The 25837-nt window shown below is 47.1% G+C and overlaps 1 protein-coding gene across 1 annotated transcript in view; it reads right to left on the bottom strand.

Annotated features, from left to right (window-relative positions):
• LOC135920155 (uncharacterized) overlaps window positions 1-7855 on the bottom strand; it is a 173385-nt gene extending 165530 nt beyond the window's left edge. Inside the window, exon 1 of the mRNA XM_070521069.1 lies at window positions 7765-7855. Within this exon, the coding sequence (XP_070377170.1) occupies window positions 7765-7855 (91 nt within the window). The remainder of the gene's footprint in view (window positions 1-7764) is intronic.
• Between the last annotated feature and the right edge of the window lie 17982 nt (window positions 7856-25837).

The raw sequence follows: 25837 nt of genomic DNA, 5'->3' as shown, positions 1-25837 counted from the left end.
CAGAAAGCAGCGTGGTCTTTCCTTTTCTTCTTGTCGCTCAGGAGTTCGAGCTTGACCTGGTGGCTTGCTAGTATCCCTCTCGTTTTTACCTTTGCCAAGGTTACCTAACCCCTGCGCCTCCATGTAATGATCAGTAGCTTCCGCTAGTTTGTCAATTCCTTGACGATTCCTTTCTCTTAAAAAGACTGCCAGTTTCTCATGACAAGTCATCAGGAACTGTTCTGAGGCAATCTTGTCCCGCAGAGCATCGTATGTCCGGTCTGCATTGGCCATTTCTTGCCAGTGATCGAAGTATCCCAATAGACGACCGGCAAACTGTCTACCAGTTTCGGAATTATCGGGTTCCGCCGACCGAAACTTGCTTCGGTAGCCTTCCTCCATGAACCTGAAGCGTTGCAAAAGCGTCTGTTTTAGTGTCGCATAGTCCATGGCATGATCCGGTGCTATTCTGCCGACAACACTTAGAGCTACGCCTGTCAAACAGAGGCTCAGCGATAGGGCCCATATGTCTTGTGGCCAGCCCTGGCTCGTTGCGACGTGCTCAAATCGCTGAATGTATGCATCCAACTCATCGCGTTATTCGTTAAATGGTGGGATTAGCTTGTGCGGACTTTGGTAGCTCTCGGTAGCACCTGCGTGCACACTCTCTGCAAGCTGCCCAGTACTCATGCTACCCGCTGTCGCGTCTAACTCCCTCAACTTTAGCTTGAGCTCGAGCACTTCCCTTTCAGCCTTTAATCTAGCTAGCGCTTCGGCATCAGCTTCTTTTGCTGCATTGCGTTCAGCCAGACGTGCTTCACACGCTTTTCTTTCGCGTGCGCTATCTTCGTCTACCCATTGCTTCAGTGCCGGGCCAGTCAACCCCAGTTCTTTTCCAATTGCCGTAAGCTTGTCTGTCTCCATCCTCACCCGTCAAACACGCATATGCAATGTGCTGCTCTTCTCGATAGCGTAGGAGCGGTCCTCTCGCGGACGCCAGATCTGTGATGTTGTTAGGATCGTCACGTTGCAAAGCGTGTGACGCGAGGAAGATGGAGGAGACGGTGCATGATGAGCAAACACACAGTTATATTAGACGGCACGTGAACGCGAAAAAAATATCTTAACCTAGACCCACACATACAAGGTGGTTCGTATGTAGGAAAAAATGTAGCCTCACGAGGTTGCGGTTAAGTCCGGAGTGTGGTGACACGTAGAGTCCTTGACGTGAAACGCTTGTTCATCGAGTGATGACCGGCGTGGAATAGCAGACGCAGCAGCACGGGGCAGGAAAAGGTGGACGGCCCACAGCTCCGTAAACAAGAACAGGCCACTCGGTCGCCCGGTCACCCGAACCTCGCGCGTAGAAGCGGGTTCCAAGATGCCGGCAGGCCGACCTGAGGCCTCGTGCAAGGCAACGACTCGAGGCGCTCCTCGTCTCGACGACGGACTCGCGCTCTCCCAAACCTCGCGCGTAGATGCGGGTTCGAGGCTGCAGCAGGCCGTTCCGGGGTCTCGTGCCGTGCAACGACCGGAGGTGTTCCCTGTCCCGAAGACGGACGCTCGGCCAGGTGAACCTCACCAGCAGATGTGGGTTCCGAAGGCCCGGTGGCCCTAGTCGCGCCGGCGTTCCAACGATCCCCGCTGCGCGAGACCCTTTTCACGCGCTGCACGAGCCTCCCTCGTCTTTCTTTTCCTCTTGTTGAGGACGCCCGCAATGTCGTCTGCTCTTGCGCTCGGTAGTTTGTGCGCACTTCTTCACAATACTGTAATCAAACGGTAAGGCATTCTGTTTGTGAGTAATCCTCATCAACACAGTTTTGTTTCAAAATTAATGGACATTTGCCATGATTCATACCATGCAGAAACTTTTTGCAACGCGCTATTCAGTAGTATTTGATCTGAGACACTTCTTACTTCTGCATAAATGACACAATTATCAGCGTAAAATTTAATTTTCACAGGATTGTCAGACAAGATATCATTTATATTGAAAATATTACAGGCCAAGTAACAGAGCCTTGAGGGAAGCCAGAGTGAACTGTAAGCTTGTCAGAACAATGAGTTTATAAAAAACCACGAATTGTTCTCTGTTGAAAAGGTAGGCTGAAATCCACTTTACTAATTGTTTGTTATGAAGTATGGTGTCTAACTTTTAAATTAACTTCTCCTCAGTGACCCTGTCAAAAGCTTTCGAGAAATGTACAAATACGGTGTCAATCTGTGTTTCATTGTTAATTCAAGAGGAAAAATAATGTATAGTTTCTACTAGCTGCGTGCAAGTTGAGTAACCCCTCCAGAACCCATGCTGATATTCAGTAAAGAAATTGTTAGCTTCGAGGAAGTTTGATATGTGATTGTGAATTATGTGCTCAAGTAGGTTAGGAGCACTCGACGTTAGCGAAATTGGGCAATAGTTCTTGATCAATCGCGTGTCTTCACTTTTGTGAAGCAGTTTGACGCTGGCAGTCCCCCAGTCTCGCGGGATTTGACTTTCACACAAGGACCTTATAAATAAAACAAACAATTATTTAGACGTCCATTGTGCATATCTTTTCAAAAAGGCAATATGTGTGTCGTCCGGTCCAGGTGATTTCTTTACCTCGAGGTTAAGCAGCATACTTAAGATATCATGCTCACTAATGACAAAATCCTCCAAAGGCAGCAGTAAGGCTTCAAATTTTGGAAAGATGTTATTGTCGTTAGTAAATATGGACTTAAAATTTTCATTGAAGACATTAGATAGTCCTTGTGCATCTATGACCAGAACACTTTTGATTTCAAACTCATCATGGGTCTTTAAGGTTGGGGAAACCGAACGCCAGAATTTCTCGGGAGATTCTGACATGAATTTGGGAAAAGATTTTTCAAAATAATGCTGTTTGTCAATGACTGTTTGCTTCTTGAGCAAACGATCATTTCGTTCCGATTGCGGAGAAATAATGTTTGCTTTTCTTTTCTGTTTCATGCGCTTCAGTTTTCTTTTTAGCTGCAGTGTCACCCGAGAAATCCATGGGCTTTTTGCTTTCTTTTTAACAATAACCGGCACGTGACATTCAATACATTCATGTACCATAACCTTAAACTGGTCCTAAAGTTCTTGAACACTTGCAGTGGTATTACAAAATGCATAAAAATTAAATGAAAGAACCACAATAATAGAAACATCGTCAGCACAGTTTCTAGAATGCATTTGAGCGCAAATTTTATCAAGAGTCATGCCGAAAAGCGTCAGGAGAACGGCCTGGTGATCGGAGATACCAGGTATCACTACACATTTAGGTGAATCGGAAATTGTTCCAGAAACAAAGAAGAGGTCTAAAATAGATTTTATATTCCCTTGTAATCGGGTGGGGCGCTCTACAGTTTGCGTCAAGTCAAATGAGAAAGCTATGTCAAGCATTGCCTCACTTGATTCATCACTATGCATTTTGAGCGCGAACGTTCACCAGTCAATATCCGGCAAACTGCAGTCGCCTGTTAAAATGCGATCATGTAGCTTAATATAGGTTGTCATATAATCTTTAAGGTTATCCAATACTGTGACAGGCGATCCAGGCGGCCTATACAGTGCTCCGACAATATACCGGATATTGTTATGGTAGGCGTTACAGAAAATGAACTCAATATTAGGCACTTCAGGCATGCTCAATATATTTAATTATTCTTTGACGAGTATGGCACCTCCTGCACCTCTACCACCACGGAAATTCCAAAGTACAGTGTAGGATGCCGGCACAATTTCACTATCGTAAATGGTTTCATTTAACCTTGTCTCTGTTAAGACCGCGATGTCAGCATCTTCGCAAAGTAAAATCCCTTCCAAATCACAAATTTTGTTTAATATGCTTCTACAAATTACATTCAATATTTTTAGTGATTTAGGAATGGGCTTTTGCTGTCATTTATTTTTATTGATCAGCTTATAACGGGCAACTTTAACTTCATCCCAGCCGTACAATACATTGTCAACAGACAATTTATTGTGCACTAGTTTCACTTTGGCCGCGCCTTTTCTTGCGTGGCACTCTTCCCCAGGTGCTTTCGTATTTCTCGCAATCTGGTCGAAAAGTCTTCAAAGATTGATATTTCGGAACCCTTTAGCTTGTGCGCGGATTTCAATGCTGACGCCTTTTCTCAATAGTCTAAAAATTTGAGTATCACAGGGCGTTTCTTATCTTTAAACTTGCGACCTATTCTCTGACACCTCTCAACGCCAGAGACAGTTAATTCTAATTTGGCCTGAAAGACCTCAGTCACTACATTACAGCTGCTGTCTCTTCGTCATCGTCAGTTAGCCCGTATATAACTAAATTGTTTCTGCGCCTCCTATTTTGCAAGTCATCAACTTACAGAGCAGATAACTGTTTATCAACCTTCGATAGATAAATGAGAGCAGATAACTCTTTATCAGCCTTCGCAACAGTGTCCTCCATTGTTTTCAAACAGTTGTTCAGTGCGTTCAAACCAGCCAGCTGTTTTGCAAAACCTTCTATGCGCTTGGTCAGTGCTAAAATGTCCTTCTCAACATTGTCTTGAGAACTCTGCAATGCTTCCACAGATGTGGTCAACTTTCCCTGACCGATCAGTAATCCGGAAAGCATTTCTTTTTCTGTAGGACCCGGATTGGCCTCTATATCGCCACACACCAGCAACTCACTTGGCATAGAAATGACATAACTGAAAACATTTGAAAAAGATAGTGGGCAGGGCAGCAGCACTAACAAGCGATTGTCGCTTCGATAGAATTTATAGGTAAGTACTGACTAACCTGCAGAACGAAACAGAAGGGATTCCTTAGCACGTTGCAGCTGAGGCTGCTGCCATGACCACTGATTAAGCTCGGTGCGGTCTGGCCTTTTATAGCTGGGAAGCGAGTCATGTGGTCCGACGTAAACGCAGATCGCATAGACACGGTGATAATAGTTGGTGGCGAGGAATCTTCCACGAGGCAAATTCCACCGGCACGTGTCGATGACATCGGGTACGCCCCCAGGATTTAATTGTTGCGTGGTGCAGCGGGGAAACAACCGCATGATGATGGATCGGTTTGCAGCAGAACTGCCACAACCTGTAGCCTAACTGCCACAACCTAATCCCTTCTGTAGTACGAAACAGAAGGGATTCCTTAGCATGTTGCCGCTGAGGCTGCTGTCATGCCCACTCTGGTGCCGGGCACTGAGTCAGGGCTGGATTCTTCGGTTTTGTATTCTGAAATTTTTCCGGCAAGCTGCCACTGTTTTCGGCACGATCAAAATTCTCTCGGTGGAGGTGTCTTTATTCTTGTAAATTGTAGTACACATGGCGTTCACGTGACAAGCCCACTACTTTATATTGAGGCCGTTTTTTTTGTAGGACTCGGCTGGTAAATGTAAAAAGCATGGTGTTTGGCTCCTACAACCATCCACCAAGCGTGTCGTATGAGCAGTTCTTCAAACTTCCTGACTTTCTGGAGTGTATGAAAACTAACCGTGTCTTGATCGGAGGGAAATTTAACCTACCTGAAATTGACTTGTCATGTGCAGTTCCCAGGCTTTCCGTTCGTGATTGTTTGTACGCCTCGTTTTTTGATCTAATGGATACTCATGCATTTGAACAATATGTCCTCAGTGCGTCGCATGACGATGGTACGGACCATGCCTTGAACTTACTGTTGTGTAATGGGTCTGGTATTGTATCAGACGTTCATGCACTACCTGGATTGAGTGACCATAACATTTTTATTGCTGACGTTAGTGTTGCAAATGTGCCAATAGTAAAGAAACCATCTAGAAAAGTGTTGTTGTCTAGTAAGGCTGATAACTGTTCTATAAATCAGTCGTTAGATTTGTACTTCCCAACGTTTGACACATTATCGGATGATTTCAGCGCTAAACAGTTGTGGGAAAGCTTTAAAGAAAAGCTCTTCTACCTTCGAGATAAAATAGTTCTGACTCAGATGCTTTCATATAAACGTTATTAATATAAACCATGGTTTCGGCAGGAACATCGCATATTGTTGCGCAGGGTGCTGAGGGCATAAAAACACAGGTCCCTGAAAAACTTATCCAAACTAAAGAGGCTAAAGTTTTATTTGAGAATTCAGGCAAATCGGCTAAGGAATATTGCTGCGGAACAGTCACCACAGTGAGGCTGCACTGAGGATGAAGACGACGACGTGGGCCCGCTGGATATAGCGTCGCCATTTTGGCCTTCCGTTAGCTTCCCTTCCCTGTAAATAATTTGTATACAGTATTGGGCTCCAGCTACACGTAACATTAATTTGGTGGAGGTGGACGTTCCCCGTACCCGTCATGGAGCTTCGCAGCGGTCGCAACGGCGACAGTACAACTTCGGCACCTGCTGGCGGCACTTCTTCTACGCAACCGTCTCCGCCTGCAGCCCCGACCTACATCGCCGTCCCCCCCCCCCTCGATATCCTGGTGTTTTCAACGGAGGCGGCAGTCCTGATGTTCACGACTGGCTCCGTTTATACGAACGTGTCAGCACCAGTCACAGCTGCGATCCGACTATTATGCTTGCGAACGTTCTTTTCTACATCGACGGAGCTCCACTTGCATGGTTCCAGACTCACGAAGAGGAGATCTCGAGCTTGGATGTCTTCAAAGAGAAGCACCGCGAACTTTTTGGCGATCCATTCGGTCGCCAAGTCAATGCCAAGAAAGCCCATGCCACACGTGTACAGACGTCGACCGAGTCCTACGTGTCGTACATTCTCGACGTCTTGGCCCTTTGTGCCAAGACTGTCCCGACCATGTCTGCGGACGATAAGGTTAATCACGTCCTCAAAGGCATTGCTGACGACGCCTTCAATTTACTGGTGTTTACGAACGTCACCAGCATCGATGCGATCCTCAAGAAGTGCCGCCGTCTTAAGCATGCTAAAAGCCGCTGGGTGTCCCAGCACATCACGCGACTTCCCAACACAGCCGCTACGTCATCCTGTGACGACCTCTTCCACCAGCCGTCGCGTTGTGACAACTTGACCCGCATCATTCGTAGTGAGGTCGAAGCGGCACAACCGGCGGCCCCTTCATTCCCGTCACCTGATCATTCTCCGGTCGCAATCTCCTTGATCAAGGCCGTCGTCCGTCAAGAGTTGTCCAACGTCTGCCTGCAATCCATTCGTTCCATACGCTCGTGACGTCTTTCTCCACGCAAGTCCACGCTACGCTCTTCTTACTCCTCTTACGGAGAGCGCAACCCCTCCGAATGGCGAACAGTGGACGACAGGCCGATCTGTTTTAATTGCCGACGCATTGGACATGTCGCTCGCCACTGCCGCAGCCACTGGACTTGTCCGGTGCACTATCCTCCTGATTACCACCCTCGTCCCTCTAGCGCGTCCATTTGCTTCGCGCTTTCTATGCCCGCTCCATCATCTGACCCTGCGACACCTCAGACACGACCCCTCTACTCCCGCTCGCCTCCTCTCTCCCGTCGTCAATCTGGTTCGCCCCCGTCACGCCGTGCTCCTTCTCCGACCTACTCGCCGCACCCCCGACTGAAAAAACTGGACAGTGCAGCTTCTGGAAGTGAAGCTGCATTGACGACATTGGCACGAAATCCTCGCTTCACCTTACCCACGAACAAGAATCTTTTGGACGTTCTCGTAGACAAAGTTCCTGTGTGCGCGTTGATTGATACCGGGGCGCATGTGTCAATTATGAGTGCTGCACTTCACCGTCGGCTCAAGAAAGTCCTGACACATGCCCCGAACCGAGTTGTACAAGTTGCCGACGGAGGGACTATCGCTATTGTTGGAATGTGTTCTGCCCGACTCACCATTGCTGAGAGACACACCGTCGTTCTCTTCACCGTCATCGAGCATTGCCCTCACGAAATCATTCTCGGTCTGTATTTTCTTGCCAATCATTCTGCCCTCATTGACTGTTCCGCCGGCTCACATCGCCTTGACTTGACTCTTCTTGCCGACCCTGTGGACCCGCCTCCAAGCCGTTTGAGCTGCATGGATTTCATTCGCCTACCGCCTCACTCTGTGACACACGTCGACTTGTCCTCACCAGCTGTACCTGACGGCAATTACGTGGCCGCACCTATTCCGGCCGTTATGCTTACACATGGTGTTACCGTGCCGCACAGTGTGCTGAAAATTACTGGAAACCGCACCTGCCTTCCCCTTGTCAATTTCGCGCTAACCGCGCAAGTTCTCCCTCAGGGGATTTCATTGGCTTTAATTAGCGCTTTGCAGGATGATGAGATCGAGCCATTCACAGCGGAAGATCGTCACAGCTCAGCCCATACCGTGACGTCATCGCACGGTACTCACGTCGACATTGAGAAGATGGTTTCCTCTGACCTTACACCTGTTCAAGCTGAAGCCCTTTGCCGCGTTTTTGACGGCTATCGCGACATTTTTGACTTTGACAATCGACCCTTAGGTCAAACGTCCGTCGTGACCTATCGCATAAACACTGGCGATGCGAACCCTATTCATCGACGTCAATATCGTGTTTCTACGTCCGAACGAGCGGTTATCCAACAGGAAGTCAAAAAGATGCTTGCAAAGGACATTATCGAGCCTTCCTGTAGTCCCTGGGCTACTCCCGTCGTATTGGCAAAAAGAAGGACGGAACGTGGTGTTTTTGTGTAGATTATCGCCACTTGAACTAAGTCACAAAAAACGACGTGTACCCTTTGTCACGTATTGATGACGCTCTAGACTGCTTGTACGGTGCTACCTATTTTTCTTCTATCGACATACGGTCCGGCTACTGGCAGATATCCGTCGACGACATGGACCGAGAGAAGACTGCATTTATTACCCCTGACGGCCTTTATCAGTTCAAGATGATGTCTTTCGGTCTCTGTAACGCGCCCGCCACCTTCGAACGAATGAACTCTTTGCTTCCACCTCCTTGTGCTATCTGGACGACGTCATCGTTTATTCGCCCATATTTTACACGCATCTAGACCATCTTTCAGCGATTCTTGACGTGTTTCGCCGTGCCGGTCTGCAGTTGAACTTGTCCAAATGTCACTGCGCTCGCCGCCAAATCACCGTCCCTGGACACCTCGTGGACGCCAGAGGCATGCGACCTGATCCGGACAAAATTCGCGCCCTTACGAACTCTCCTGTTCCGAAGTCTACCAAGGACGTTCGTAGTTTCGTAGGGCTGCGCTCCTATTTCCAACGCTTTGTGAAGGATTTTGCGACTATCGCACGTCCCCTTACCGGCCTCTTCAAGAAAGACGCCCCATTTTCTTGGGAACCTGACCATGCCGCATCTTTTTCGCAGCTCACTACCCTCCTTACCATGCCTCCAATTCTGGCCCACTTTGACCCGTCTGCCTCAACAGAAGTTCGAACTGATGCCAGTGGTCACGGCATAGGAGCAGTGTTAGCACAACGCCAGCGTGGACATGACCGCGTTATAGCCTATGCCAGCCGACTTCTATCACCCGCTGAGCGCAATTATTCAATCACAGAGCGCGAGTGCCTCGCTCTTGTGTGGGCTGTTGCGAAGTTTCGTCCATACTTGTACGGACGCCCCTTCTGTGTCATCACTGATCGCCACGCGCTCTGCTGGCTCTCCTCGCTCAAGGACCCCACGGAACGACTCGCTCGCTGGGCATTACGCCCGCACGAATATACCATCTCCGTGGTATATAAGACGGGACACTTGCACCAGGATGCCGATTGTTTGTCCCGCTACCCCGTCGACGAACCGGCTGATGCGGAAGCCATCGCTTGCGTTTTCTCTGTCTCCGAGTTGCTTGAAATCGGCAACGAGCAACGCCGCGATCCTTCATTACGAGCCCTCATCGACCCTCTGGAGTCAACGCATGGCGACGCCTCTCCCCGGATGTTTCTCCTTAAGGAGGGGACATTAAACCGCCGTAGTCTCGATCCACACGGCCTTGACCTTCTGCTCGTAATTCCATCACACCTGCGTTCGACTGTCCTCCAACAACTTCACGACGCTCCCTTGGCTGGACACTTGGGCGTCTCGCGCACATACGACCGTGTACGCCGTCGATTCTTTTGGCCGGGTCTCGTCCGCTCCGTGCGGCGCTACGTTGCCGCTTGTGAGCCCTGTCAGCGCCGGAAGAAGCCCTCCACACCTCCATCTGGGTGTCTCCAGCCGATCGACATCTCACCGGAACCCTTTTTCCATGTTGGTCTAGACCTTCTTGGACCGTTTCCTCTCTCGGGCTCCGGAAATGAATGGCTCGCCGTCGCTACTGAATATGCGACGCGATACGCAATCACCAGAGCCCTTCCGATAAGTTGTGCTACTGACGTTGCTGACTTTCTGCTCTATGACATCATTTTAGTGCATGGTGCTCCACGTCAATTACTCACTGACCGTGGCCGCAGCTTTCTGTCAGCAGTGGTCGAGGACATCCTCCGCTCCTGCTCGACAAAGCACAAGTTCAGCACGTCCTACTACCCACAGACCAACGGCCTCACGGAGCGCCTCAACCGGACCATCACCGACATGCTTTCAAAGTACGTTGCGACCGACCACCACGACTGGGATCTTCACTTACCATATGTGACGTTCGCGTATAATTCATCGCGTCACGACACCTCCGGCTATTCACTATTCTATCTCCTATATGGCCGAGAACCCGCGTTGCCCTTGGAGACTTTGCTGCCCTCGGCCACACGTTCAACCACTGAATACGCCCGCTACGCGATCGCACTCGCCGACCACGGGCGCCAGCTCACCCGCACCCGTCTCGAGGCCTCACAGAAGCATCAGAGACGCCTCTACGATTGCCACCATCGCGACGTGCACTTTACTCCGGGTTCTCTGGTGCTTCTCTGGTCACCCATTCGACGTGTGGGCCTTTCAGAAAAGCTGCTGTCGCGCTACACTGGCCCATACCGTGTGGTGCGACAAGTGACCGATGTCACGTATGAAGTCATCCCCGCCGAGCTGTCAGCGTCATCGTCGGCTGCAAGTGACATCGTTCACGTGGCGAGGCTCAAGCGATACCAGACACCTTTCACCGCGGATGTGTTGATTAAGCACCGGGACGGTGCTTCTACCGCCGGGGGTGATGCTACGGAACAGTCGCCACAGTGAGGCTACACTGAGGGTGAAGAAGACGACGTGGGCCCGCTTGATATAGCGTCGCCATTTTGGCCATCTATTCGCTTCCCTTCCCTGTAAATAATTTGTATACAGTATTGGGCTCCAGCTACACGTAACAATATTATTTTGCGCTCGTCTTGGGAAACGATTGCTAGGAGATCCCAAAGAATTTTGGAAGTATATACGGCGTAATGGAGAGAACGACAATTCTGAATACTTAGGCAGGGTACTCGATGATGACAAGCGCCAAGTTGAAGCATTTAGTAGTTATGTTTCTTCCGTATTTAGTAATCGCCAGTTTCGGGTTGTAAGTCTCGATTTCTCGCTGCGCAATGAAGAAATGCCCGAAATTGAGTTTGCTTGGGAAGGTGTACGCAAGTTATTAGCAATGTTCCTCCCAGAAAGGCAAATGGACCAGACGATACAGCAGCAGCAATGCTCAATAGTTGTTGTGAATCGTTATGCCTGTATTTATGCCGTCTTTTCCAAAAATGTTTAGACATGGGTGCCGTACCTACCGACTGGAAATTGGCAAATGTTGTGCCTGTATGCAAAAGTGGGCCTAAAAACTGCACTGAGAACCGCAGGCCAGTGCCTTTGACTAGTATTACATGAAAAATAATGGAACACATTATATATAGTTGTATTATGTCACATCTAGTTAAACATAATTTATTTATTGCAAACAAACACGGTTTTCGGCAGGGTTTTTCTTGTACTGCGCAGCTTGTAGAATTCACTCACGATATGGCCCTAGCAAAAGACAAAAGGCACATAATTGATTGCATTTTTCTAGATTTTCGTAAAGCATTTGACGTTGTGGCTCATGACCTACTCATTAGCAAATTACACGACTACAAGTTGCACAATAAGGTAATTGCATAGATATCTGAACATCTTTCACATACACAACAGTCTGTGGTTCTCAATGGCATCTCCTCTGATCTTGCTGCAGGGACCTCTGGAGTATCGCAAGGCTTTGTCGTGGGCCCCTTCTTATTTTTATTATATATAAATAATATCCCTAGTGGTATTACGTCATCTTTCAGGATGTTTGCAGACGACTGCGTAGTATATAGGGTTGTTGATAGTGATTCTGATTTTTATGCACTTCAGAGTGATTTAGATAAACTTTCAACTTGGTGTGAGAAATGGGAAATGCCGCTTAACGCTTCAAAATGTTTAAACATCACCATTACAAGGAAACATTCATTTATTTTATGTATTTTTATTTACAGAATACTGCAGGCCAACTTGTGACCCTGGCAGGAGGGAATATGTTCATACAGTAATGTAATTAAATGCGTTCAAAGAAAAGAAGTGCATACGAAATATGAAATACATTGAATCATATGAGGTACATTGAAGGATGATATAAATACAGAAAAACACATTCTACAAGCATACAATGCAAGGGATTGAATTGAAAGGAAAGAAATATTTACAGTAATAGTTTACACAGGTTGTTGTTTTTTCATGCTAACACGCATTAAAGTACTCATGCGGTCACGCGTTTATTTCAAATGCAGTTTTTCAATGGCATCCAATATGTTATTGGACAGGAATACATCGGTCGGCAGAGAGTTCCAATCATTTATTGTTCTAGGAAAGAAAGAATTTTTAAAGCAATTTGTACGCGCGAAAATAGGGGTTATCATGTCGGGGTGATAATTTCTGGTAGCTCTAGCTGGTAGCGGCTGGACACAGGGTGTATGACCAAGTTGTAGTTCCCTTTTCCAAAGGCGGAAAAGGAATGTTAGGCGTGCTACCTTTCTTCGGCATTCCAGGGTGGCAATATTATTTTCATTAATCAATTGAGAGGGGGAGTCATAACGTCCATAACAATTATATATGTAGCGGACGGCAAGCCTGTTTATGTTTTCCAGTTTTTTAATATTTGTTTTCGTGAATGGGTCCCAGACGACGCAAGCATATTCTAATCGCGACCTTACGAGTGTGTTGAATGCCAGTTGTTTCACGGATGGAGGAGAATGTTTCAGCTTGTGTCTTAGTAGGCCGAGTTTACGTCGAGCAGACGCACAAACATTATCAATGTGTTGCGACCAGGTTAGACGATTGTTGATAGTTACACCCAAATATTTAAAAGAGTCTGTTTCAGAGACGGCGGATTGAATAATAGTGTATTGATATGTTAGAGGGTGTTTTTTGTTGGTAATGCGCATAAAAACCGTTTTTTCTTCATTAAGTATCATTTCTCAGGTGTCGCACCAGTCAGAAATCGCAGTAAGACTTTTATTCAGGATCACTTGATCATTGGCATCTTTAATCTCTTTGTAAAGTAAGCAGTCGTCCGCGAACAATTTAATACTCACACTATCGTCTATGCATGCTGTTATGTCATTAATATATACTAGAAAAAGTAGCGGTCCGAGCACGCTTCCCTGCGGCACTCCCGAATTTACGGGGAGACATCCAGAGTAATGGCCCTCAACATCGACGAATTGTCTGCGCATGCTCAAGTATGCACAGATCCAGTTTACAATGTTAGGTGGAAACCCATAGTTGCTTAGTTTTGCTATCAAACCAAAATGAGAGACCCTATCGAAGGCTTTGCTGAAATCAAGGAATATAACATCAACCTGGCCGGCTTTATCAAGAACGGAGGCGAGCGCGTAGACGCTAGAGAGAAGCTGAGTAGTGGTAGACAGCCCCTTACGAAAGCCGTGTTGGCACGGGGACAGAATACCACGTTTTTCAAGAAATTCCGTCATGTAATTTGAGATAATATGCTCTAAAATCTTGCAAGATGTAACGGTCAGTGATATAGGGCGATAGTTTAATAGTAATGTACGGTCACCGTTCTTAAATACAGGCACAACACGAGCGACCCGCCAGTCTGATGGAACGATGCCACAAGAAATCGACGAGCAGAAAATTACGAGAAGAAAATGTGAAAGCCACTCGGCATAGCGACGAAGAAAAGCATTAGAAATGCCGTCAGGACCGCATGTCTTTTTTGTGTTTAGATTTAAGGCCAGAGAAAATATACCCTCGTATGTTATAAAATCAGAATTTACGTTTTCTACATCTTCAGCAATCACCGGAGAGCACTGATTAGACTCAGAGAAGAGTCTAATCAGTGCATAGAATGGAAGTAATGATTAAATTTGGATGCCTGGTGTTGCTTATCTTCAATTATCTGACCATCAATCTTGAGGTGGTCAAGAGCTTGCCTCTTCTTATAGTTCAAATGTCGCCAAAATTTTTCAGGGTCAGTCTTAAGAAATTGGGTCAGCGTGTGGGAGCAATAAAACTGCCTACCTGCTCTATTTTTTTAGTGAGTGTTTGTTTTAGCTCGTCGAATACTGGGCCAAATTTTTTTTGCCTTCGGAATCTTTTTACTTTTCTAACGAGGTGGATTATATCTCGATTGATTCAAGGATTTTTTCGGTGCACCTTCTTCATTTTACTAGGGATGAAGTTATCAATGCAGAAATGGCAAATGGATTTCAGCTTTAGCCATAGGTAGTCAACATCATCGCCAGAGAATTCTTCCAGTGCTAGTTCAAGGTAATCGATAACGGACTCGTCATTTGCTTTAGTATAGTTTTTGACGGATTTGCAATCTTTAAGCGTGTTATTGTTTGAACTATCTGTTCGACATGTGAAGCACACTAGCCGATGATCTGATATGCCTTCCTCAACAGTTATTTCAACGCCTCGAAGAGATCTGCTGTGAAAAACCAGATCAAGAATAGAGGAAGCAGATCCCTGTACCCGTGTTGGAACGTGAACTGCTTGGTCGAGATCGCAAGCTAACATTGTGTCGAAAATAATTTGGTCCGCTAGAGTAGGTGACAAAAGTTTCTTCCAATTTATGCTGGGAAGGTTAAAATCGCCAGCCACTATTATGGTCTTTCTGCAATATTTAACGATATGTTAATGAAGTTTGGTTAGGAAATCCGACGTTGCACACGGCGGACGGTACACTGCTACAAGGTTAAACAAGAACCCGTACAAATTGATCTGTAGGAACAAACTTTCATGGTTATCAATTTGTTCTAGTAACGATACAGACGTGTTTTTGCTCACAATAACGGCCACACCACCGCCACGGGAAGTTCGGTCCCTTCTGTATATATTGTAGGATCCAGGATCCAAGTCCTCGTCTTTAATTTCTTCATGGAGCCATGTTTCGGTTAATACTACTATATGAGAGTCCTGACAAAGGAGTATAGATTCTAGTTCCGCAGTTTTGTTAATTATACTTCGTACGCTTACGTTTAAGAGGCGCATATGCTGTGGCCGAGAAACACGTGGTTGTCAATTGCTATCCGCGTTGACACGTCTAGCAGGGAGCCTAGCACGTGTGTTTTTGTACTCGTCCCACACAAACGTGTCATTGTCAATCCGTAGTTTATCATTGACAAGATAGACTTTTTTTCCATTTGCCCTATCTCCCCTTGCACTCTCATACAGAAGCCGGCGCCAGCGCAGAGTGCGACGGGAATAATCATTCTCGATGAAGATACGTGTGCCTTTCAGTTTCTTAGCATTTTTTAGAATGCACTGCTTTTCATTGTAATCCTGCAGGTACAAAATAGTCGGTCGATTTTTGTTATGACCATGACCAAGCCTATGAATTCTACCAACGGACGAACACTTCACCCCAAGCTTCTGTTCGAATATTTCATTTACAATTTTATTTTTTAGTTGATCTGCTGTTTCATCGGGCGCCTCAGGTACGCCGTAAACAACCGAGTTGGAACGACGGCTCCGGTCTTCAAGGTCGACCAACTTCTCGGACTGCTGAGTGACAGAACCGCGAAGTGAATCAATAGCACTATTAATGTCGTTAATTTGGTCTGTAGATTTTTTGACTTCTTGCAGAAGTTTATAAAGTTCCACTATCCTGGCACTGACTGCAAATAAAGCAGCCTGTGATGCCGTCAACTGGGATTTCAGTTCTGCAATAGCTTGAATTATTGCATTTTGGCCTGCCGCGATATCACTTAACTTGCTCTCGATATCAGGGCCAGGATTTGACTCAACATCTCCGCAAACAAGGAGCTCGCACACAAGAAAACATTCGTACATGATATGCATAAGAGCACTTGGGCATGGCACAACTACAAGAAATCTATTACTAGAATTTACAGAAGAATGCGAGTAGCTAACCTGAATCACAAAAGGAAGACGAACAGTCAGCGGTGTTGACAGCTTCATTTCGCCATGCCCACTGATCCAGGAGCATTGAAGTTATGGTTTTATAGCTTCGGGAAGTTGTGACGTCACTGATCGCCGCGCCACGCTGATACGGACGGGTAGATAAACAGAAGAGCCAGCATAACGGGTCGGGGAGAGATGGCATGCTGATGCGGGATCCAGGCAAAGAATGGGCAGCGGTAGACCAGCAGAACCAGCACATGCTCCGCCAAGAAGAAATGCCTGAATTACAAAAGGAAGACGAACGGTCAGCGTTGTTGACAGCTTCATTTCGCCATGCCCAAGACAAGACATACGAGTACAAACTAAATAGCATTACTCGAAGCAGGGTTGCGGAATGCAAAAACTTGGGAGTTTGGTTTACCTCGGATTTAAGGTGGAACAGGCATGTACAGGAGATAAGAAGGAAGGCGGCACGAAAATTGGGCTTCCTGCGTCTACATTTTGGCCAATTTCCTAGTAAATTCAAAGAATGGCTGTACTTTACTCACGTACGTTCAGTACTTAGTACGCTTGTATCCGCTGGGATCCTTTTACGTGTCAGTTAGTCGATTTACTTGAAAAAATTCAGAATAGGGTGGTTCGATTCATTCTGTGGAAATGCGACAAAAACCTCAGTATCGCCGAAGGCAAGTGCATACTTCATCGGCAGGATCTAAAAGACAGAAGAAATAGCCTCAGACTCAAATGTGCTCACAGTGTTTACTATTCTAAAACAGGCATTGAGAGGAACAAACATATTAAATTACCGTCGTATATCTCGCGTAAAAGTGACCATGCCTTGAAACACCATGGATTTCCTTTTAAAAGTGACACCTTGCTTATTAATTTTTTATAGGACCACGAGGGAGTGGAATGCTCTCCCGTAACTTATTGTAGGTATACAATGTAATGAAAAGTTTTACCGTGCTTTGTGTATTGAAATGAGTGTCAATTGATGTAGATATGTGTGTACCTCCCTGCTGCAATGCCTTCCAAGGCGATGCAGGTACTCAATAAACAACAAACACGACACTTCGCCGGCTCACAAAGCGATGCGGGCACTGCTACGTTTCATGAAATCGACTGGCCTGAGTGACTGATTACAGGTGCGAGGTTATGGACATAGCACGTATTCACACTGATAGTACCTCCTTCCCTCCTTCTCCTTTTTTCCCTTACTTTGCCTATCTAGGGTAGCAAACTGGACGTGCGTCCGGTTGACCTTCCTTCTTTTTTCCTCCTCTACCTCCTCTTGTTGTTGTGTGGCTTCATGTCACAAATACAGTGTCCTGTTTTTTACAAAAAGGTGAATTTTGTAAGGATATCTTCAGGTGTTCTATCAGGTTATATGTCTTTATGGCCACTAGGAACTCGGTGCCATGCAAAATATGGCAAATAATTAATAAATGTATCTTAAATAACTGCTTAATTAGCAATTATGGAGGAAACATTTCAGTTTGGGAATTGAGGACCAAATTCATATCATGAACTTAACAAAAACTTCTCGAAATAAAATCGTCTTGGGTGCTAAAGCATGCAGTACATTGGTACTGTGGGCAGCCCAATACGGAATTCCCGAAAGAAATATGAAATAGTGCCCCAGTAACGTCGATCTCTCTATCCTCTCCATTGTCAGTGCAGACCAACATTAACACAAGCTTTCTCTGGCACGGACATCATGGTGGCCTTCCAGTTTTTTGCATGGTGACGCAGGGATCAACGCGGAGCGTGCTCTATTCTGTTTCCGATCTTGTGGTGGTACCGCAACTCATATGATCGCGTTTGCCGATAGCAGCAAATAAAGAAAGGCTTTATGGATCAGAATGAAGAGAACTCGTGATTGTCATAGCATTGGCACCTGCTCAGCAAAGGAAGCAGGTGGCCTTTTCTGATAGTGTGGGGAGGTAAGCGCCACTGAGACGCTATATAATTTTCGCTTTGGTTCAGGGATGGTAACAGCCAATATACTGCACGCCGTAGTATACCTACGACGATTTTTGTGAAGTTGTTGGGCAACATGTGAGTGCCGGGCTTCAATTATGCAAATGCTATACCGCCTCTAAAATCGCTAATTAAAGCTTTATCTGTATTGGCTGCCAAGCCTCACTGTCTGTCAGCAGATGTAAAAATGCGCCTATCGCAAGTGATCAGTGCCGCGCCCTGTGCTATTTCACGCGGAAAATAAAACAGCCTCTTTAGCTGCTACTTAGCGATTTCCGGGAACGAAAGCGAAAAGGGGAGGGTGCAAGGTGGCTGTGCTGGTGCTGAAACGATGTCCTGGTGCTATGGAGCGTAATGTGCATGATATGTGGGACAATATTAAGAATATGTTACTCGAGCTGGTAAGTGTACACATCCCCATTGTTGATTCTGCACGGCTTAAAAAGCCCAAACAGCCATGGGTAACAACACATATACTAAAGCTTATCAAGAAAAGGATGAGGGCATTTAACGCATTCAAGAAAAGCAAATCAGCTGCTCATTTTTCAAAACTACATACAATTACACGCGAATATAAGCTAAAAATGGTAAAAGCTAAAGATGACTACTTCACCGAGCTGAGCAAAAAAATGAAATCAAATCCTAAAATGTTTTGGAAGTAGTTAAAACACTGTGGGTCAGATTCCTTCGAAATACAGGAGTTAAATTATAATGGCAAGATTATTACAGAAGACAGGAATAAAGCTGCGTGCCTAAACAACTTTTTTCATTCGGTATTTTTACCCAACCACACCTGTCATATTCATCCACCTACAACGAATATTTCGCCTATGCTTCCTGTTGAGCGTAGTGTTAATGGAACTGAAAAACTATTGAAGGATATTGATGACAGTAAATCTAGTGGTCCGGATGGAATTTCCCCACGTGTGCTCAAACGTTGCGCGGGGCCAATTTCTATGTACCTTTATTTAATTTTGAAAAATCTTTATCGACTAGTATTTTACCACATGACTGCAAAATTGCATACGTTGTTCCGATACATAAAGGTGGGTCCAAGAAAGAAGTTGGTAACGACAGGCCAATATCACTTACGTCTATCCCGTATAAAATACTTGAACATATCTTATATAAACAAGTACTAAATCATTTAAGTAAGCATAAGGCACTAATTAACGAGCAGCATGTATTTCGTAGGGGACTATCTTGCACAACACAACTAGTTGAGTTTTATCATGACATAATATCCAGCTAGATGCCGGAGGACAGGTAGACGGCGTATTCCTGGATTTTCGGAAAGCCTTCGACACGGTATCGCATTCACTCTTATTGTTTAAGCTGAATACCCTAAACATTGATGCACCTGTTTTAAATAAATTGAATGTTACCTTTCCCAAAGAAGGCAATGTGTAATACTGAATGGAAAATGCTCCGAATATGCAGATGTTACGTCAGGAGTCCCGTACAGGGCTCCGTTCTGGGTCTGCTACTATTTTTCATTTACATTAATGATATTTCTTCCGGAATTTCATCTTCTATACGGTTGTTTGCGGGTGAGTGTGTTGTGTACAAAAAATTGCCCATCGTAATTATACAATTGAACTTCAGAACGACTTATCACATATTCATGATTGGTGTACTAAATGGGAAATGACTTTGAACATAACAAAGTGTTTACATCTCTCCTCTACTAAAAAGAAGAAACCAATTCAGTCATGGTATCATCTGCACAATGTACTATTGAAGCAAGGCAGTACGTATAAGTATCTAGGTGTGATACTGTCGTCTGAATGTTCTTGAAAACCTCAGGTAGACAGTATCATAGCCAAAGCTGGAAAAGCTTTGACTTTCATTCAGAGAAACCTGCGATGTTCACATGCGAATTTAAAACGTATGGCATATACAACTTGTGTTGGACCACTCTTAGAATATGGCTGTGTTGTGTTGGACCCCCACTAGGTAACGTTCATTGCCGCTCTAGAAAAAATATAAAACCGTGCTACCAGGTAGGCCTTGGGGCGGTACGGAAGGAGGGAGAGCTGCAGTGCAATGAAGGCTGAGCTAGGATGGGAATCTCTTTCTGCCCGCCGCAATAAACTGAGATTAAGATTTCTGTATTCGATTTACTATAATGAAACTGGAATTATTAGTGAACTTTACCTACAGAAACCTCATTACATTTCAAAACGAACTGATCATAGTTGCAAAATCCTCGAGTACCCTGCCAAGACGAACATGTATGCCAATTCATTTTTTGTTCTAACAATCAAACAGTGGAACAAGCTGAATTAAAAGCAAGTGCATTGTGTGAATGAATGTGTATTTTATTCCATGTTGCAACCCCCCTGCTGTAACGCCTTTGGGCGCTGCGGCGTAATTGATGAAAAAAGAAATAAAGAAACACCACCCCACACTCCCCGGAAATATTCGATATCCACGCCTTCCTGACTACACCGAGAGGGGGGAGGGGGGCAGTTATAGAGGACCTATGGGCCCCGGGTAGCGCCGGGAGCCAGACGACCTAGCTACGCCACTGCCAAGTTGTTAAGCGTCATTAAGTGTTTTCATGCTTCGCTGGCTGCAGTTCGGACATGTAGGTACCGCACAATATATGTAAACGGCGTAAATTTCGAGAACGGTTTTTTTGAAAAATTCATACCGCAAAGGTACGATTATCGCGGTAGTCTTTCGGGCAGTGCTCCCAGGGAATGGCACAGCTACCGCGCGCATTTGATGCCCGCTGAGATCGTCCAGGAAGCTGCACATCAGCAGCGTTACGCGATCAGAAAGTGCAAGCAAGTGCGCGAATAAAACAAGCTCATTCCCGTCAGTTTCTTGCGCGATAACGTGAGAGAAACATCAAAACAATGCCATATATAGTAGCTCTGCGTCGTAGAAGTGTGTGCTCGATCGTGTCAAAATTTAACATTCAGATCGAAGTGGTTTTCACGAGCGCACTCATTTTGGACCAGCGAGGCTGCTGTGTCAAATGACCATCGCTTGCTGACTGTTTCGCGTATAATAAAAAGCAACCACTGCATCCGAAAAGCTAAGTGTGTCAGCATAACATTGCGCACAAATACAGCCGTCTACACAGCCATATTTCATTCAGCGAAGCGCCGCGGCGATCGAGTACCACGTGCCGGCTGCTCTCGCTGAAACAGCCGCATGGGTACCGCGCCGTGTCGCCGCTTCTCGCTTGCGCTGTGCGAAGGAAGATGTGGTGTGTTTCAAATCGCTACGAATGCAAACTGAATCATAAAAGCAGTTTTCAGTTCAAATCAGCCGGTGGCGTGCGCTTACGAACTCGTTGACTGCGCTACATATATATCCTTCGCTGAACGTAAAAAGCCTGATCGAAGTTCGTCCATTCCAACTCTCGAGGAATGGTTCCATTCTTTCGGAGCATGAGAAAGTATAAGTATACGCGGAGGCGTTGTGAAAATTTAAAATTATGGGTTCTTACGTACCAAAACCACTCTCTGATTATGAGGCACACCGTAGTGCAGGACTCCGGAAATTTCGACCACCTGGGGTTCTTTAACGTGCACCGAAATCTAAGCACACGGGTGTTCTCGCATTTCGCCCCTATCGAAATGCGGCCGCCGTGGCCGGGATTCGATCCCGCGACTTCGTGCTCAGCAGCCCAAACCATAGCCTCTGCGCAACCACGGCGGGTGTTGTGAAAATTGCGCTGTCAAAAAACGGTTGATATCTCATACGGCAGTCGATCGGCAGTTTCGTCGGCATTGCATAGAAGTTCGCTGAAGCCTGCATACTGCGAGAACTCGAGTTCGTCAGTCACGTCGTTGTCGGCCTGTTATGACCACATTAAGTGGTCTGCCTACTAGTTTGTTTGTCAAACGCATTTGAGAAGCCCAAAAGTGCTCAGCATATAGGAGGCACATGAATGATTCCGCAATCGTATTGCTGTTGGAAGCTGTCTTGAAGCGACATGTTCAAAAATCATATTTCTGTTGGAGGGTCGTCTATAAGCTTGAGGGACCTTCAGGGATCAGATTGGTGGGGGAAGCGCGCCCATGGAAAGCCTTGAGGGAAATCCAACAAGCATATTGCTGTCGAAGGATCGCCGACAGCAGGTTTGAGGGACCTTCAAGAATCTTACTGGTGGGGGAAGCGTGCCCCTAGAGCGTCCTGAGGGACCTTCAACAATCTTATTGGTGCGGGAAGCGTTCCCACAGGCTGATCTGAGGGACCTTCAGGAATCTTATCGGTGTTAAAAGGGCGCCAACAAGAAATCCTGAAGGACCATCAAGAGCTCTGTGGGACCAACAACATCGCTCTGTCGGATTTTTCTGACTGGGGGAGATTGAACGGTAATTGCAGAACGAGTGTCATTCAGTCTGTTGGCACGCGCATGTTTTGGGAGGAACCAGGGAAGGAGAGGAAGTGTATATGCATGTACACGCCTTGAGCGTGCGTGCGTGTGTACTTCCATTTGCGTGTGCGCGCGTTTGTGTCTGCGTATTTGAATGTGCGAGCGCACGAGTGCGTGTATGCGTGTGCGAGGATCGGTGCGTGCGTGCAGTTCCGCGTGCCTGCGTGCGTATATTTTTGTGCGTGTGTGACGCGTGGATTCGCATAAATGTAAATGCGGGCGAATATGTCTCGCATTTCTGTGTGTGTGTGTGTGCGTGCGTGCGTGCGTGCGTGTGTGTGTGTGTGTATGTGCGTGCGTGTGTGTGTGTGTGTGTGTGTGTGTGTGTGCGTGCGTGCGTGCGTGCGTGCGTGTGTGTGTGTGTGTGTGTGTGTGTGTGTGTGTGTGTGTGTGTGTGTGTGTGTGTGTGTGTGTGTGTGTGTGTGTGTGTGTGCGCGCGCGCGAAGGAGCTGAATGAGCTGAAGGAGCTATGCGAATGAGCTGAATACTCAAAATTGGCGCAGCTTCTGCGATACTCTCAGAGGCACCCTCAGCACCAAGAAGACCTGGGCCATTCGTCAGTGCATGTTAGACCCAACTAGCACGCGCACCGAGACGTCTAACGTCATGCGACGGCTCTTAGGAGAATACAAGGGCTCAGAACAAGAACTACTCCAGAACCTAAAACGCACCTACACCGGCGCTGCCCAGACATCTTCAAGCGTTATGAGAGAATACCAAGGACAGGATAACTCGAGCTTGGATGCCCCCATCACCTTCTCAGAGCTCTACGCAGCAGCACAAACCTTCAAGAAGAACACGGCTCCTAAATCCGACCAAATCACCAAAGCAATGCTGCGCAACCTTAGTGACGTAGCCCTACAGCACTTAGTCGACTTCTTCAATGAACAGGTTGGCGACCGGACGGAAGACTACCGCGAGAATGGAAGGAGGCAGACATCGTGCTTATACCAAAACCGGGCAAGCCCCGCGAGCTCAGCCATCAGGCCCATATCGCTCACGTCTTGCATGGGCAAGCTCTTTGAACGAGTAATTCTAACCCGACTCGAAGCCCACATCGAACGAAACTCACTCTTCCCTGAATCCATGTTCGGTTTCCGCAGGCGAATCTGTGCACAGGATGTCTTTCTTCTATTAAGAGATGAGGTGCTCGATCCTCCTCCGGGCAGTATGGACAGAATCCTGCTAGCACTCGACGTCCATAAGGCATTTGATAACATCTCACACACTACAATACTAGACGGACTACGAGGTGTCGGGTGTGAAGAAAGAGTATTTCTTACGTTCAAGACTTCCTGGGCAGCCGCTCCGCAAAAATAGGACTAGGTTCAGCACGTTCTGCCCTGTATCACCTACCAGATAAGGGCACTCCTCAAGGATCCATATTGTCACCACTCCTTTTTAACATCGGCTTACGTAGAATGGCCCTGGACTTACAGAAGAACCGGGACCTTGGCTGCACTATATATGCAGCCATTACACTTTGAGCCTGCAAAGGGCCCTACGGGAACCGACAGGACACGCTTCAACAGGCCATCAGCTCCATTGAAAACTATATGAGGCGAGCAGGCATGAGGTGCGCTCCAGTGAAATCGGAGTATATTCATATTAGACCTAGACATACCCTAGCGACCAGGGCTCCGGATCTGCAGCTCACCTTAGAGGGAGAGCCCATCAAGAGGGGATCCCACCTGCGCGTACTGGGAATGTGCATTCAAAAAACGGGTGGCGTTAGCATAGCACTCTCCAATCTCAAACGCACTGTTCGGAGCGTAACTGGGCTTATTAGCAGAGTTGCGCGCAGCCGAGAAGGCATGACCGAAGCAGACACCATGCAACTAGTAAACGCCTTCGTCATTAGTCGTCTATCGGCCTTTCCAAACCACGAGGCGTAACGACATCGAACATGCGGATAAGCTCATAAGAATCGCCTGTAAAGCAGCACTCGGCCTGCCTGAAAGCACAAGCACGATCCAACTCAACGAATTAGGAATGATGAACACTTTCGAGGAATATGCAGCGGCTACTCTAATGGCGCAGCGTGAACGGCTAAACACGACACCTCGGGGACGCTCGGTTTTAAAAAGCCTTCACTATCCACTGACACCCCAATATTGCGGCGACGAAACAATCCTACTGCCATCTGAAATCCGAGAGCGGATCCACGTGGCGCCAATCCCCCGTCACATGCACCCAGTCCATCATGCGGCACGGAGACGCGCGCGGGCAGCCACCTTACTAAGGCGGCGAAGCGATCCGGATACTTACTTTACAGACACGAGTTCGTATCACAAGAATACAGGCACCCTCAATACATTTGCAGCCGTCGTGACTAGCCAAGGACGAACAACCGTAGCAGCATCTATACACACGAAATCGGTTGCAACGTCCGAAGCTGTGGCCAAAGCCCTGGCTATACGCGCCGCGGAAGCTAAGGGCCAATCGGCCTACGTGCTGACAGACTCGCAGGACGCCTGCCACCTCTTTGTTGGGGGGGCTTTACCGGGCTGCGTCTTACGCATCCTAGGAACGGAACTCACCATGGATAATTGCGTGACCTGGTGCCCGGCGCACACAGGGATAGCGGGGAACGAACGGGCGGACCGCTTGGCTCGAGGCATGACAGGCCGAGCCGCGGGCTACACCGCCCGAGAGAACACCTCGACACCCGGTGCGCCAAGAGGAATCCTCGAATTACAACGGCTAAGTAGGCGAACCAAAGCCCTTCCTCACCCACACCTAGACAGGAGGCAAGCACGGGACTGGCGCCGCCTGCAAACAAACACTTTCCCACATTTAAACAGGCTACACAAAATGTACCCAGACAAATACAGCAACAAATGTCCGTGGTGCAAAGGAACACCGACATTGGAACACATAACACTCCAGTGCGCGTTACGTCCGGCGGCTGCCACGTCGCCGCTGCTAGACAACACTCTGCATAACTGGTCGTGAGAGGCACGACTCGCGGAAGTGGAATTGGGAAACTAACTGGCGACCCTTGACCAGGCCCGGCGAGCCGCTGTAACCAGTGGGGCCCTGGAGGAGGGGGCTCCACTCACCATAACCAAACAGCCTCTATTACAAGGAATTTATCGCTCACGGCCAACGCCGCCGATGACGCCGGCTCTTCTGCGACACGAGCTCCTTAACGCTGTCGCGTAAAAAGACAGCTGCGCCGTCAATATCGCCGCCCCAGATTTCGTCACGATGGCACCGTTACGATCAGCATGGCTCCGTTAGCCGCTACTTAGCTGTTCACCTTCGTTATCTTCCTTCCCACGGC

The sequence above is a fragment of the Dermacentor albipictus genome, chromosome 6 (genome assembly GCF_038994185.2).
Source record: "Dermacentor albipictus isolate Rhodes 1998 colony chromosome 6, USDA_Dalb.pri_finalv2, whole genome shotgun sequence".
NCBI classification, from domain to species: domain Eukaryota; kingdom Metazoa; phylum Arthropoda; class Arachnida; order Ixodida; family Ixodidae; genus Dermacentor; species Dermacentor albipictus.
The sequence above is the reverse complement of the archived record's forward strand: the minus strand, read 5'-3'. Positions and strand labels throughout refer to the sequence as shown.